General features: G+C 36.7%; 1 protein-coding gene across 2 annotated transcripts in view; it reads right to left on the minus strand.

The window, feature by feature from the left end:
- CTDP1 (CTD phosphatase subunit 1) overlaps window positions 1–15,697 on the minus strand; it is a 109,135-nt gene that overhangs the window by 61,133 nt on the left and 32,305 nt on the right. For both annotated transcript variants that reach the window (XM_032181766.1, XM_032181767.1), the window contains exons 2-5: window positions 11,719–11,802; window positions 7,201–7,294; window positions 5,702–5,830; window positions 4,283–4,433 (exon numbers count right to left, since the gene is read on the minus strand). In XM_032181766.1, the coding sequence (XP_032037657.1) occupies window positions 4,283–4,433; window positions 5,702–5,830; window positions 7,201–7,294; window positions 11,719–11,759 (415 nt within the window). In that variant the 5' untranslated portion in view covers window positions 11,760–11,802. The remainder of the gene's footprint in view (window positions 1–4,282; window positions 4,434–5,701; window positions 5,831–7,200; window positions 7,295–11,718; window positions 11,803–15,697) is intronic.

The raw sequence follows: 15,697 nt of genomic DNA on the forward strand, positions 1-15,697 counted from the left end.
AGAATGTTAATATCTGCTTTAAATCTTTAAATGGGCTACACTGGCTATTCTATGCAAGAGCAAATGATGCCTAGTGGCTAGATCATATACTGTCATTTAAAGTATTAACTTCTATTTGCAATCATAAGCCAATTAAAACACAAGTCTGAAGAAATAAAAACTTTAGATTAAAAATAAGTAGATGTGGACATGCCCTCTAAGATAAAGAACTTAAGTCTTAGTTATTGTTTTATTTAGAAAAAAAGCTATACTGCTTTCAGTAACAAAAAGAACTGGGAAACCCCCATTATGAAAGACTAGCACCCTTAAAATACAAGTCTTTCAACATTTCAGTGTGAAAAGATTTAGAATTTGATGACAGCATACTGGGTGTTAACCTTTATTATTAAAGCTGCAAGTTTCAAATGGATAATACTTTGCAAAGTATTGGTGTTTTTCTTTAAGAAATGTTAATACAGACTGTCAAAAAAGTTTTTAGATGCCACTTTTTTTTGTGGGGGCATTTTGCTGCAAATTTCTATGACTTGGGAAAGATAAAACGTTATCAAATACACAGAAATAGCAGAAATGTTTCCAAGATGTGCTATTAACTTCATTTCATTTATTACTATCCTTTTCCCACCACCACATCCTAAAATAAAATTATAGTCACAGCCTGCTGCTTTAGTGTCAGTTCTGAATTTTATTTAATTGGAGAAGCATCAGTTTGCTCGACTCATTCCAGCAGAAGGATAAATGTTAATTAATTTCACAGTTTGTAAGCATGCTTAGAAGAATAAAAACTTTTGTAGAAGTCAAAATGATTGGTCAAAACTTGCTGTTTCAAATCAAAACTGACACCTTCTACTTATTCTGATAAATAGAGGAAGTGTGCTTTTAAATAGTCTCAGGTTTCCTGAAAACAAATTGAAGACCCTGTCATTATCCTGTGACTACCATATTACTTGGGACTATTCAGTAGACTTACCTAGCAAAGACTATTCCTCCCAATTGTTTGTTTTGGAGTACCTCAGACTGTATATACAGACTTATCAAGCTGCATTTTGTATAAACCTCAGAAAACCAGACTTGTAAACAAGTTAAAAATAAACAAATCCCAACATACAAGACAATTTCAAAATTAAGTAGCTCATTCTGGGGAAGTATCAAATCTTAGAGAAAGGTTGAGATGAATAGTAATTCCAAATAGAAGTGATGTAACACTAAGATCCAATATAAATCTGAAGAAGCCTTTTTAAAAAAATCATCTTATTTAGAACTTTTGAAGAAACTAGTCACTTTCCGTTCTGTTTAGGTCCTATGGTAGAACAAGGAAGGAACTGTTGATCTTTCAACAGCATTTAAGATGTTCAGATCAAGTAGCACTATGGACTGTCTGCTATTCAGATCTTGCTCCTCTGCGCTACTGGGGGGGGAGAGCTAAAAGCAGGTGAGTGGGGGCAAAGGTGTTTTTAATTTGCTTTTAGTTTCTTACTGCTCTAGTCTTTTAGCAATACACAAATTATATTAAATCTCCTTATGTCGAGTGGTATGCCCATGACAGTAATTTGTGAGTCATCTCCCTGTCCTCATCTCAACCCTTGAACCCTCTTTTTCAACAGATTTTCTCCCCCTCTTCCTTTGCTGGAGGTGGCGGGGAGCACTTGTAGTGTAGTTTAGCCACCCATTATGGCATTGGGGTGAAGTCAACACAGAACCCAAAATTCAATGGCATAAACTTTTACATGCTGCTGATGTCATTATTAAAAGATAATTAACTTCTCATATGCAGAAGAAAAAATTAAATTGGTCAAAATAATCATAGAGAAGAGAAATACTACAGGAACTTCTGGATTTGAAAATCCAGAAGTTTCATGGATGTACAAGATACCACTTTGCAAGTACGTCAAATTAAGAAAGGGCTTATGATAAATGACTTCTTCAGACAAATCGTATTTACAAATATCTGCTAACCCCACTTAACAGCTGACAGGAGTCAATGGGGGTAGTAGAAAAGGACTGATTTGATGTCATCTAGTTTAAAAATGAGGGAAAAGCATTCCAGGACATGGAAGCAGTAGCTCAGTTCACAGATTTCACAGAAAAACAGACTGTATATAGAATTGCTGAGAAAATAAGTATGGACCTCACAAAAAGATTCCTGGCATTTTGTTACAAGTCCTTCCTTTATGTAGCATGGGGATAATGGTAAAATATCAAGCCTACAACTTCCTATGAGAAATCATTTAACCAATACTGCCATCAGGTGGTCTGCATATGTATTAACATATATATATTTCTCTCACTGCATCTTGGTTATGCAGGTGAGCGAGCACATGGACCCAAGGATGTATTAACTGTATCTCCATACCATCATATTTCAGCAGAAAGTATCATTATCACTGCAAAAAAAGTAATCCACTTGTGTTTCAAATGCTTCTGATGAGGTTAGACAACTTCATGAAAGCATGCAGAAGCCTGGAGATGTCAGGAAGCTGTAATAGCCTAGCATGCTCATATTTTAGCTACTTCCTCTATGAAGCAGATGGTGCAGGTCAAGTATGATTCCCTCAAAGAGACCTGTCACGCAGTTAAGCATGGGGACTGTAGGATAAACAAAACTTTAGCTCAGAGATTAGAATAAGCAAACAGAACCAAATCACACATTCAGAGAACAGCAATCATTAGTTAATAGTAAGTGCTTTCTTATCTCTACACTTCATTCTTTTTCCTGAGTCTGAAGCATATGTGGTATGCATCTTCAGACTTTAGGCCATAGGCAAATTTTGCCAAGCAAGTCCATTTCAAGAAGATTGGCCATCCGCTTTCTTAATATCAGTTATTTAGATCTATTATAAAAGAAAAACTAAGTCCAATTTTGCTAAAAGAAATAACCACACTCCACATTAAGGAAGACACTAAGGTGCAACAGTGCTGTGCATTAGCAGTACACAACATATAATCCATCAGTGAGAATGACAAAGCTTTAGGAAGAACTTCAAACAACTCAGTCAATATTGAATAACAAACATCCACTTGGATGGGCAGGAGAGGACATGACTCTCCTGAACTTTGTTTTGAGAAGGAGAACTAGTTGGAGACCACAAATAGGAATCACTTTCTGACTATAACAATCTCTTATATTTGTTATTATAAGCATTTTCTTATATTGGCATATTTAACATGCGTGAAGAATTATCTAATTAGACAATTCCTTACTAAGACCTAAGACAAGCTAACTAGGATAGTTAGCTCTATTTTGAAAGTTTGCTTTCTTGCCAAATGGCTATTTTTCATTGTGATAGTATTGCTCACAGCACTCATGGCAAAATGACACACAAAAAGAAAAGATGTTAAAGACAACTGAAGTAGATGGGTAGGGTGAGCTAGGTGAAATTGAAGAGCAGCAAGTATAGGTTGACATGCAGAGCCACAACCTAAAAACATTGTTAATCATACTGTCTGAGTTACAGGCTGTTAATAAAGAGAAATCTGAGGTGAAAATGATGTTCTATCAAGAAGACTAAAGATAAAGTTCCTTTTTTTTTTTTTTTTTAAAAAAGTTTAAATGTGGTCACACCCCTAACACTACCTTGATCCATACACTTGTGTAACAGGGTAGATTGCTTTTATGTATGTTGGAAGAGCAAAACATTTCATGCAATGATCCACACCATAGACTATTACTGCTATAAACTTTAGAATTTAAGTGGAAATTTTCAGTTACAAGGACAAAACGTGAGTTTTTGAGAATACATGAAAATACCTTTAGATCCCTCCCTTAGCCCTCTATTAAGTGCATCACAACTCCAGGACACAAACAAAACTTCTTTAACTTGATACAGAGCAAGCTTCCTCTAGTGAAGGGAAACAGTAGGTTTCTCCCCTGCTCCCCCTCTCCCCTGAAGGAGATAGTTCCATAAAAATCTCAACACAGAACTGTAGTTTTAGATTTCTAAGATAAGTAATGTTGCATATAATTATTAAATTCCATCAACAAAATATCTTACTTAATTCAATAGGAAGACAGTAAGGCAGTAATTGTCGTGCTACAATCTGTCCCTAACTAATCAGGGAAGTAATAAAAAGCATGTCTGGTTAAAAAAAAAAAAGACTATTATTGGCCATACATGCGTAGTGCCTAAATTCCAAGACAAGAATTCTGCTTAGAGACAGACTATTTAGGAAGTGTTTTCACAAAACCAAAGAACAAATACTTGAAAACAAACACTGGAAGACAATGAATTGTATGAGTATAAAAGGCAGACTACTGAGCTACTGATGAACATAATATACTACTCACCTGCAATTGTATGTGCATAAAGTCTGCTGCCAAATGTAAAAACATGCAATTCATACAGCTTGGCAATTTTTTCCAGGAATTCCTTGCAGTGTGGACGCAAACGAGTATGTAACATAGGTTCACCTCGACCTAACTGGAAATGAAATATTCCCTAAAAGAAAAAGCATGTTTAATATAATCAAAATACCAAACAAAAATGCCAACATCACAGAAATGTCCCCCTCTCATGACTTCCACTACTTTTATTCTGTTTGATTAGGCTAAAGCAAGTTTCTACCACAAAGATTATGTGAATAAAAAAAATCCAAACCACATTTTTGCTCTGGACAAAGCAGTCCAATATAAAGTTTTGCAAATTCAGGAAGCTGCACTGTTGAAATGTTTATGATCAAAATAACTTTCATTTATAAGTTTTAGTTATACCACATCAATCTCAAAAATGTACCTTGAAAAATTTCTCAGAAAGTTCACAATCTCACTTTAATTCGTACTACTGCATGGACTTCACTCAGATTAATTAAATTAAATTTAGAGCTCCAGAAAGACTTAGTTGGATGACAAATACTACATCTATGAAATTATACCATTAGGTAGCAAACCACGGAGGAACTTTGCAGAAAAAGTCTCAGATAAAATCTCAACATCTTTTTAAAAATGCTTTTCTTAAAACCAAGCACTTGTATATATAAAGGCCCAACCTTTCAAATACCCAAGGGTTCTGAGCTATCAAACTGAATACTCACTATTCTCTTTCATATCAATTACATTTAAGTACATTTACAGTTTGGTTTTGCTAGCAGGTATGAATACGTGCTGAACTTACTGGACACGAGAGAATGACAGGAGAAAAGAGATGAACGAAGCAACCGCAGGTTGCATAACACTGAATTGGAATTTGGATTGGCATCTTTCTGTACAAGACACTGAAGACACATTCCAACATGCTTCTTGCTTTAAAGTTCCACGTTGGAAATACTATAAACAGTAAGAGCCCCTATCGATTCAATGATAGGTGTTTAATGAAATTAAACAGCAACACCCAAGAAAGCAAGCAAACAAAACACATGGAAGAAAAAAAAGCATTAATACACATTCAGGGAGAACTGACAGACCTACTAAAACACAGAATTACCCAGAAAGGGGCTTCTGATGATAATTCACTATATACATCTCACACTTGGAAGAACAAAAAAAAAAGTCTTATTACTAGGTATTCAGTCTGAGCTGTACAGGAAGGAAAGCTGAGATTAAAAATAGCTACCTTAATTTTTTTTTGCTTTATGCAACTAGAACGGAAAAGTGAAAAGTGACACATTAATGGAAGAAAAAGCTGTCAATTTAAATGGGGGTTGGGGGAAAGGAATGTATTTCAGAAGATATTTTTAATTTTCTGTTATTCTTCGGATACCAAATACATACCTTATTGGACATTTGTTGACAGTGCTGTTCAGTAGTATGGATCAATGTTTGGTCCAAATCAACCATAAGCACTAATTTTCGATTTCGGTGTAGTCGCTGTTGATCTTCTCTTCCTAATTGTTCAGCTTGCTAAAATGAAATATTCACAGGCTAAGCTTAATTTTGAAGAAATAAAAATGTCTGTACATTGTGAACTTGAGAAGAAGTGTTGCTACAAGCTAACTACAAAAGAAATAATGCTTCAACATAAATGATCGCAGCCATGTCTGCAATTTTTCCTATAAAAATAATATTCCTAAAGGTCTATACTAACCTATATGATACTAACAACTTTTAAAATTGATTAACTCAATAACTAGCTTTCTATATATAATAAGTAATCACCAAATTCATTTAAGGCCAAGATTCTTAAGACTAGCAGCTTTGGGGTAAAACATGTTCATCATTAGTTCTGAAAATTTTTTGTTAAAGAATAGCCAAACATAATATCCATTAAGTATAATGCTGTTGACAACATTAGGTTGAGGTTTAAACTGAAGGTGCTAATGACAGATACCATAACTCTAAACCTAAAGTATATGTATCTTCAAATATTTTAATCATGTAGTTCTAGCAAGGCATTGATTAAAAAGCATTTTCTTGTAAGTTTGATTTTTTTTTTTTGAAACTTTCAAAGTAATGCATTAAGCTCTATGTTCACTTTAGACACTTCTAATGGCAAGTCGCAGTACTAGCCACCAGACAACTAAACATAAAAGTGGAGCATTCTAAAGAAGCAGGGGTCAAGCACAAAGTGCCCTTTGAAACACTCCTCTACAATGGGGATGGCTTCTAGCTGCTTGTATCTACATATTTATTCTCATTGGCATGCTTTGAAGAGTTACTAGCTAAAGCCAACAACATAAAAAGTAAAAACACCACAAAAGAGTCCGCATCATGTTGGTAAGAAAGATGAATGGGATGCCCGTCGTAAAAATAAACACACTTTTTCCTCTAAATAATTTGACATGAATATTTTGGTAACTCATCTAAATGAAATATTTGAAAAGTAATGAAATAAATTTAAAATAGAGGTAAACTGTAAACAAACTATCTTGACTGTATTCAAGGATTAATTTCAGTTAAACATGTGTTCACCCTGATTAAAGACTTTGCAAACTTTGTTTCCACTATCTGAAATATGTTCAATTTTCTGCCAACTGTCCATTCTTCAACACAGAAATATTAAAGTTATAAGTTTTCTACCTACTATCGCAGAAGTGCCATCTTTTCACTGCACAGCCCTAAAAAAAACACTGTAAAACCTGATACAATCAGTCTACATTAGGGTAAACACACAAAAACCCTGGGCTACGGATGTTCATCACCAAATTTCTCTTCAAAAGGAAGCCAAATATTTTATATAAAGATATACAACATTGAAGAAGCTCCTATAACAGCTTCTCAACAGTGGAGCTACAATGAAAGGTATGATTAAAGGAAAGCATGACAGTACTTACCTCAGAGCTCACTTTCAGTTCTGGGACACTATGGACCATAGACACAGTTGCTGTGGATAACGGTACATTCTGTTTTCCGTTCTTGCTTTGTATCCTAATCATAAAGGGAAAACAGACATCAAAAGAGCAAAACTTTGGTGAAGGAAAAGTTCAACACACTAAAACCTGTAGTACCAAACCAGTCACCACCAAAAAAAAAAAAAGAGGTTAAAAAGAGCTACTTTGACTAATATGCTCTTTCAAATTCTTGTCAATGTGGGTTATTGGGGAAAAAAAAAAAAAAAAAGATGAAAAGACCAAAGAAGCTCTCCATAAAAACCTTGCCAAAAAATTCGTTGTAATTAGTTATGCTTCATATAACCTTGTATAATGACACTAAGGTTAAAGAAAAGGCAGTATGTATTCAGTATTTGAAAAGTTATAAGTTAAGTGTAACTACTAAAGTTAAAATTTATTTTCCTTTTTTTTTTTCATAATCATTCAGCAAACTATTGCCTACTCTTCTCCAAGACAGACTGTGAAATAAATCTATGCAAATGATAGGCAACGTTACTCTTTATGTGTAGCAGAGTGACTTACATGTGACTGGCTGCTTCAAGAAAAGCAGCCAAAAAACCTTATACATATGCCTCCCTTTGGCACAGAATGGTATACTATGTGTGAATTATATATACACACTCATATGAACATCTGAATGATATATAAGTGGATATGTATTCATATACATCATTATGTCTATCTATACACACATGTACATGCAAATATGAAGTTCCTTGAAAATGGACCAAGTAACTCTATATAGCTTCAGTATTACTAGCTTCCAACTAACACAAAAATTTGTAGCAAAGTAATACCCAATTCAAGACATTATTTCTGGTTCATCTACACTAAAAATACTACTGTGCAAGTTTTGCAGCATGTGACAGGCATCGTTTAATTTTTCCATGTACCTGTCCAACCAAGGACAAAATTCTTTTAATCTCTGGCTGTTGATTCAATATAAAAGCCAGTGGAAACAGTTTTCACTTACAGAATCATAGAATCATTATGGTTGGAAAAGACCTTCAAGATCATCTGGTTCAACCATCACCCTACCACTAATGTCACCCACTAAACCATGCCCCTAAGCACCACATCCAACCTTTCCTTAAACATCCCCAGGGACAGTGACTCCACCACCTCCCTGAGGAGCCTGTTCCAATGCCTGACTGCTCTTTCTAAGAAATTTCTCCTAATTTCCAACATAAACCTCCCCTGGCACAACTTGAGGCCATTCCTTCTATTACTACCACTGGTTATCTGCAAGAAGAGGCCGACCCCCAGCTGCCCACACCTTCCTCCTTTCAGGCAGTTGTAGAGATCAATAAGGCCTCCCCTGAACATCCTCTTCTTCAGACTAAACAACCCCAGTTCCCTCAGCTGCTCCTCACAGGACTTGTGCTCCCGGCCCTTCACCAGCTTCGTAGTCCTTCTCTGGAGGACATGCTCCATGGCCTCGATGTCTTCCTTGTAGTGAGGGCCCCAAAGCTGAACACAGTATTCAATGTCAGGCAGGACGTGCCTTTCATAAACCCATGCTGACTGCACCTGATTCCCAGGTTATCCTGCATATGCCGTGTGACTGTATTCAAGATGACCTGTTCCGACACCTTTCCTGGTACTGAGGTCAGGCTGACAGACCTGTAAGCAAGGAGTAGCAGGTCTGTTTCCACCTAAATCGTGGGGGATTTATTCTGCTGCCCGTCCCAGATTTCCAAGTCAGAAGGCTGAGTACCCCAAGGATAAGTGGTCTGACTTAGTAAAGACAGATGTAAAGAAGGCATTGAGAACCTCAGCCTTTTCCTTACCCTCAGTAGTCATGTTCCCCACTGCATCCAGTGAAGGATGGATGGAGGTTGTCCTTGGCCCTCCTCTTACTGTTAATATACTCAGAAAAAACTCTTTTTAACCACAGGTGCTAGGTTGAGCTCATGCTAGGCTTTAGCCTTCCTGATTTTCTCCCTGCAAACGCTGGCAACTTCCTTGTACTCTCCCCAACTTGCCTGTCCCTTCTTCCCAGACATAAACTTTTTCTCCCGAAGACTCAGCAAAAGTTCCCTGTTCAGCCATGCAAGCCTTCTTCCCCACCAGCTCATCTTACGACACACAGAACAGCCTGCTCCTGCACCTTGAAGACTTCCTTCTTGAGGAGCATCCAGCCTTCCTGGACCCCTCTGCCCTTCAGGACCGACTCCCAAGGGACCCTCCCTACCAGTGTCCTGCCCTCTGGAAGTCCAAGGTAGCAGTTTTACTGACCTCCCTCCTGACTTCAGGAGGAAAATAGAATAGTTCAGAATACTTCTACTTCAGAATAGAGAACTCTACCATTGCATGGTCACTCTGCCAAGACAGCTCCAACCACATCTCCCACCAGTCCTTCTCTGTTCATGAACAGCAGGTCTAGCGGGGCACCCCTCCAGTAGGCTCAGTAACCAGCTGAGTCAGGAAGCTATCTTCCACACACTCCAAGAACCTCCTAGACTGCTTCCTCTGGGCTGTATTGTATTTCCAGCATGTATCACTTCATGAAAATAGTGCCACATAGTTTACAAACAAGATCCTGAGGAAGAAAGTATTTTTCAGCCATGTAGGGGCTTGAAAAAGACAGTCAGAGGAAGATATGCTTCTACTGTACTGTAGTGTTTGGAAGCACTACCTGTATCCAGAAATGAGTAGTATTTCACTTGGCCCATACAAATGAACCTAAGAATTGTGTAATGGAAAGGATGCCCCATTGGTTAACACCTGGCATGCTGGGAGTGAACTATCTACACTCACTTTTCTTCAAGCAAGAAAAGCATTGATGCTTTTCCACTGCCTTCTGATGTGTAGGTTCAGCAGACCTAATACATTATACCAAATATGTAAGCCATTTTGTATAAAATGAGGATGCTCTCTGAAGCAAAGTAGTATTTAACTGAGAAATACACCGAATACACTGCAAACCCTGAATTCATGTAGATTTTTATGAAATAATAACAGTACACCAATATTTAGATATGACAATATCCATTCAGGACAGGCAAAGCCCTATTTTGCAATTATTGCAATTTCTACCTTTTTGTTAGGGTTGTTGTTTTGACAAATCCTCATCTATAAAGTATTAACAATCAACTTTTCATTAGAAGTTACACCCTTCCATTAACTGGGCTATGCAAAGCATAAAAATTTAAATATTTGGTCCACTTTATCTCGTTTATGGTATGCTGTTCACAAAATAATTCCTAATAATGACTATGAATTAAAAAGACACCAAAGTACTTCCTTCCAAATTGAATGATCATGCACCATCAATTTTTAAAATCCATTCTATCATTCAGTCTATTTTAGAAAACAGATATTGAATTAGTAATTTGACATGCACAAGAAAATTCTCTTTACCAACTGTACTAATGAGAGCAAAAGAAAAATAAAATCATCCTTCAAATTTGCTTTTTTGGCTTAAGGCTTAAATTCCTTCAGATTCATGGCAGAATATTTTACAAAAAATGAAAACAGTTCTGAAGCCTTAAACTGAAAATAGTAGAGACAAACTAGCTCCCACTCAGACATCTAAATGAGGAAAGGTCACATGAATGATACTGATACTTCCTCACAGCTATTTACACCTGCACAGATAAAACACTCACAGCTTCCAACTCTCAACCTCAGTTATAAACACATAAAAAGCAAATTTGACTATAGTGTGATGAGAATTCATGTCTGTATGCACGCTCTTTACTTTTTCTGAGATAGTAAGTTATCCTAAGGTTATCTCCACAGAAAGAGTACGCAGTTAATAGAGTTGTAAATTTGTAATGTGAACTGCAATCCAAGGGCCCTCATGGCATTTTATTCACCCATATTCCTAGCTATTAATCTCTGTAATAGCTAAAAGTAAATATAGTACTAAACAATGCGTCTGCAAACACAGTGACATATAAGGAGAAAGAGGTCACATTTGAAAGTCTGTTTCAGGATAACAGAATAAGTGCCTTGTGTAAACAGTAAATTACAGCAGCTTGCAACAATGGCATATATCTTGCCAATTTCTTTTTACATTGGTTTTATCCACAAGGAACACCAATTCTCACTTACATATATCAATTTTCCCATTAGAAATATATGATTATACTATTAATAACGTGATCATGACTTAATATATTCAGGACACTCTACTTTAAGCAAGAATTTCATAAGATATTCTCAACAGATTTTTTAAAATCAAATGAGGAAGAATGCTTTGTGCTAAAATTTAACTTCTAGAGCAAACTCCTTCTCAGCTTTACAGGAGTACTCTGAGTAGACCTGCTTATGTTAGGCAGTATGAATACTGTCCTCCCTCCCTACTATTACCTATACCTCCACAATTCCACTTACAGATATGATTCACAACTACTAAGTCTCAGAACAGAGAAGCGAAGTAAAGGAGAAAAGGAAGAGCTTGAAGCCCTAATCACAAACAATGATAATCTGGAAAAAAAAATCTGGAACACTTACTGAGTCAAGTCCTGGCCACATTCTGCACACAAGCCTTTCATAACAACTGGATGGCTACATCCTTCCAGTTTCACCAAGACACCCCTGGGGAGAAAAAAAAACACAAGCATATTAATTCTACTGTTGATTTCAGACACTTAGATTACCGACTGGAAACTGAGAGTTCAAATAATTTTGGTTATGATTCAAATGCTGTCCCCCTAACATATGTGCTCTTGCCCCCTACAGAGAGGGGGGGAAAAAAAAAATACAACACTAAATATTTGGTTTGAATTACTCAATTTACTACCTTTAAAAGTCACTAAAATATTTAGCGGTCAGTCTCTAACCTTAATTTAGCAAAGAAATTCAGTGCATTAACAAAACAAGCATTGCTTAAACAGCACAGAAACAGATTACATTCGGTTAGCCTCAGTTCCCATTAACATGTTACTGACTATCAAATATGGAAACTCTTCTGTTCTACACCAATTTTGTTGTAGTTTATCTTTTTGTGTCATGGCAGAAACATATTTCTTTAGACTTCTCAACAAAATATTTTAATTTTGTTATGCTTAAGCCTCAGGTTGTCACATTTTATGCAGACAGGCAAAATTACATTTTATTTTCTTCCAATGTCTAAAACAAACCAGAAATTAGAACTCAAAATGCTTCAGGTAAGTGTGATATTTACTATTCTAAACTGCTTAGAAAATAATAAATCTGCTTGTCAGTAAAATGATCCAACTGAAGTACTCTTTTGTTCAAATTTAGTTCTCAAAATTCAGTCTTGAAAACACCCATCATCTCTTCTCTCTCAAGTACCCGAATAGTCATTGAGAGAGACTCCTCCCATTTTCTTCAATACAGTTAAAGGAATTAATCTTTCAGACAGACTTTTAAGAAGAAAATAAAAAAAAAAACCAGGCAGATATAGTTCAGCCACCACAAAGTTTCCCCAACTCCAACACCATAGGCTGCAACGTCTAATTTTTCAGAAATACAAAAAAATAGTAGAAAAAAAATTAAGTTCTTTCATTCATAAGTTAGTTGTAGTGTTCTCTTAGATTTCAAATCTACACTACAATAAAAAGAACGCCGGGAAAGAAACTTCCACATTTGTTCAAGTCTCTCATTTATTGATTTGACTACTAGGCATTTGAGGATTCCAAGAAGAAATCCACTCTTCAGATGACGCATGTAGCTGCTTGCTTCCAGTACTTCACAAATTTCTTAGTGACCAAAAGTTTGATGAGATTACTTACTAACAGCAGTGCAGTTAATGCATACGCTGGGATTATTTTTGTCTTTGAAAGCGAAAGATAGATTCTGATCAGGCGTATTTAAATAAACATTTTCATAAATTACCATACTGCTAGTACTCTCATTTACAAAAGGGCAGCTTCAGTCCCTTTGCAATGGCAGTCATCAACTTCTTGCCAATTACACCTTCTCTTCCTCTGTAAGCATTTTACATTTTTTTTAAATAGAGTACGTATAGTATATCTAAATATTTATAAAACATAAAAGTATTATAGAAATCAAATATATAAACAAGCATAAATAAGGTCTATGTATTCTTAGATCTCAAACAGTAATGGACAGTTGATCTGCATAGGAACAGCACAAGAGACAAGCAATTTTTGTGGTCCTTAACTACTGGCAATTTGTTGTTTGTTTACTTAGATCCCCTCTCATCCCCCCAAGTTTACATTACTTCATCATTTGACTCATCCTTCTTTCTCCCCATTTTACAAACATCCCTGCCTTGCTCTCCTTTGCCTTGGTTCATCCCTAAGCTCCTTCTTCACCTACCCTCGGCTACCAGGTCACACTAATGAGCATGCCGGAATTGCTCATCTTTAACCTGCGTTCAGTGCATGAACCTGAAATTATACAGACACGTCAACAGCCAAAAACCACAAACTGAACCAAACCAAAACACAACAGAAGCCATGGGAATACGTGTAAAAACCTTACAATGACTGGAGTATTGGTGCTTACCCCAACTTCATTGGTTTTCAATAACTCAGGAAAAAAACCAAAAACTCTTGATGACACCTCAGAAAGCAAAAATGTCTTCAGATATTCTCTACCTGGCACATGAGGTAACATCACACTCCAAGCCTACTACCAGAGGGGCTGGTGTAACCCTCAACTGAGGTAAGAGTTAAATTAGGATATGCAAGAAATTCTGATCACAAGCTCGTGAACTTTTGATCTCAACAGAGCAGAGATTCTTATAAGAAAATGAGAGTTCTAAATTATTCATTGATATTTTTTCTAACTAGCATCTCTATAAATCGTCACATACTCAAACACACTGCTAAATAACAGTTCTGACCCTGCACATTTAAACGTGAGCAGAACACCTAATTTGCTGATGCTTGCTAGAGCCAAGAAGTCAGATAGCAAACCCTCCCTAGTTCCATTTCCACTATAATGTTTAAGTCAAAGGACAGAGGAAGAACTCTGCCCTTGTGAACTTGTGAGCACTGTACAACTGAGATTGTCATGTTTCAAAGACAACTGCCAGGCCTCCACGTTCTTCTAAGGCTTAAGCACATCCAAATATTTTACCCATATAAACTTTAGCACATATGTTTTAAGTGTATTCTAAAAAAGCAGATTTAGTAAAAGTATACTGCATAAAAATAGCCACAGAACTCAAGAAAAATGGCTTTTGTGAATTTCAGAACTGAAAACATTCCCTTCACCATTGAAGTGATGGATTTTCAAAATATAATGACCAAGATCAAAGATGATTAACAGATAAAACTGGGGGGATGAATATGGAGGGGGGTAGATCATTGCAATATCCAAGTTGAAATAGGAAGGACTGCAACAGGACAGCAGTATGCACTGCTCACACTGATTCTTTTAAGTGAAAAAAATAAACCGTGAGTGAAGTAAAACTTGAATAAGTAAATAAGGAAACCTGCTTTAAGATCTTATTCACATTCTTTCCATTTATGCTTGTAAATAAGAAACAGACACTAGGTGTGCCATTATAGCAAAATTTTATTTTTGTTGCAACAATCACGATCAGGGACAACCATTAGTAAATGGCCTCAGGATGCACTGGATGACCTCAAGCCCATCACTGCTCTCCCAGCACTTCCACACTACTACATTTTGTCTGTTTCTAAAACAACCCTTTTAAGTGTATCTGCTTTTAATCAGAAGCATGAGGAAGAAAAACAAAAAAGCTTTCATGAAATCTGATATGAGCATTTGTTTTCATTAACAGCGGAAGTCAATGCCTTTGCTAATTGTAAAGCCTGGTCACTAGCATTGACTCAAAAACACAGCAGTCTGTAACAAACGCAATGGGAGCTACAGTTCCAGGTAGGTTAATCTCAATGGGAGAGTTAGCACATAAGGTTCTTGCATCTGTTCTTTCATCAATTTGCTACTCCTCAGTTCAAACAGTTCACTAGATCACTGAAGCAAGCCCACTACAAAGAAAAAGCAACCCCCAAAGGTTTTATTTGCTTTGTGCTTTGTTGTTGTTTTACTTTTTTTCCCTTTTTCTTTTTTTCCCCCCAGCATGATCTTACACTTCCAGCAATGAAAACTGAAGGCAGTAATGTGGGGTGTGGAGGTGCCATCCAACACCAGCACAGGAAGGCTATGGCCATGACAGCTTTCCTAAGAAAAACTTATGAAGACCCGTACTTTAAGGGTCTGTCCACTTAGCATGATGTGGTAACAGATGGGTTATCCTAAGTTATTCAAAACCCCTCCAACTTGAGGGTAAGTTAGCCACGGCCTTTCATTGTACCAGGGTACCCTTTTCACAGGCAACTGATCTAACAGCTTTCTGCCAAAGAAAGGTGATGCTTTGCTTCCCCACACCCTTAAGTTTCCTCTTGAAAGCACATCCAGAAATGGCTACTTCACTAACCTGGGAGCTGGGAGACCAGCCAACCCTGTCCAGGTTTGCTGCTGGGTTTAGCATCAAAGCAGCCAACAGAGTAATCCAGCAAGGGCTGCTGAT

This window comes from Aythya fuligula, chromosome 2 (genome assembly GCF_009819795.1).
Source record: "Aythya fuligula isolate bAytFul2 chromosome 2, bAytFul2.pri, whole genome shotgun sequence".
Lineage (NCBI taxonomy): Eukaryota > Metazoa > Chordata > Aves > Anseriformes > Anatidae > Aythya > Aythya fuligula.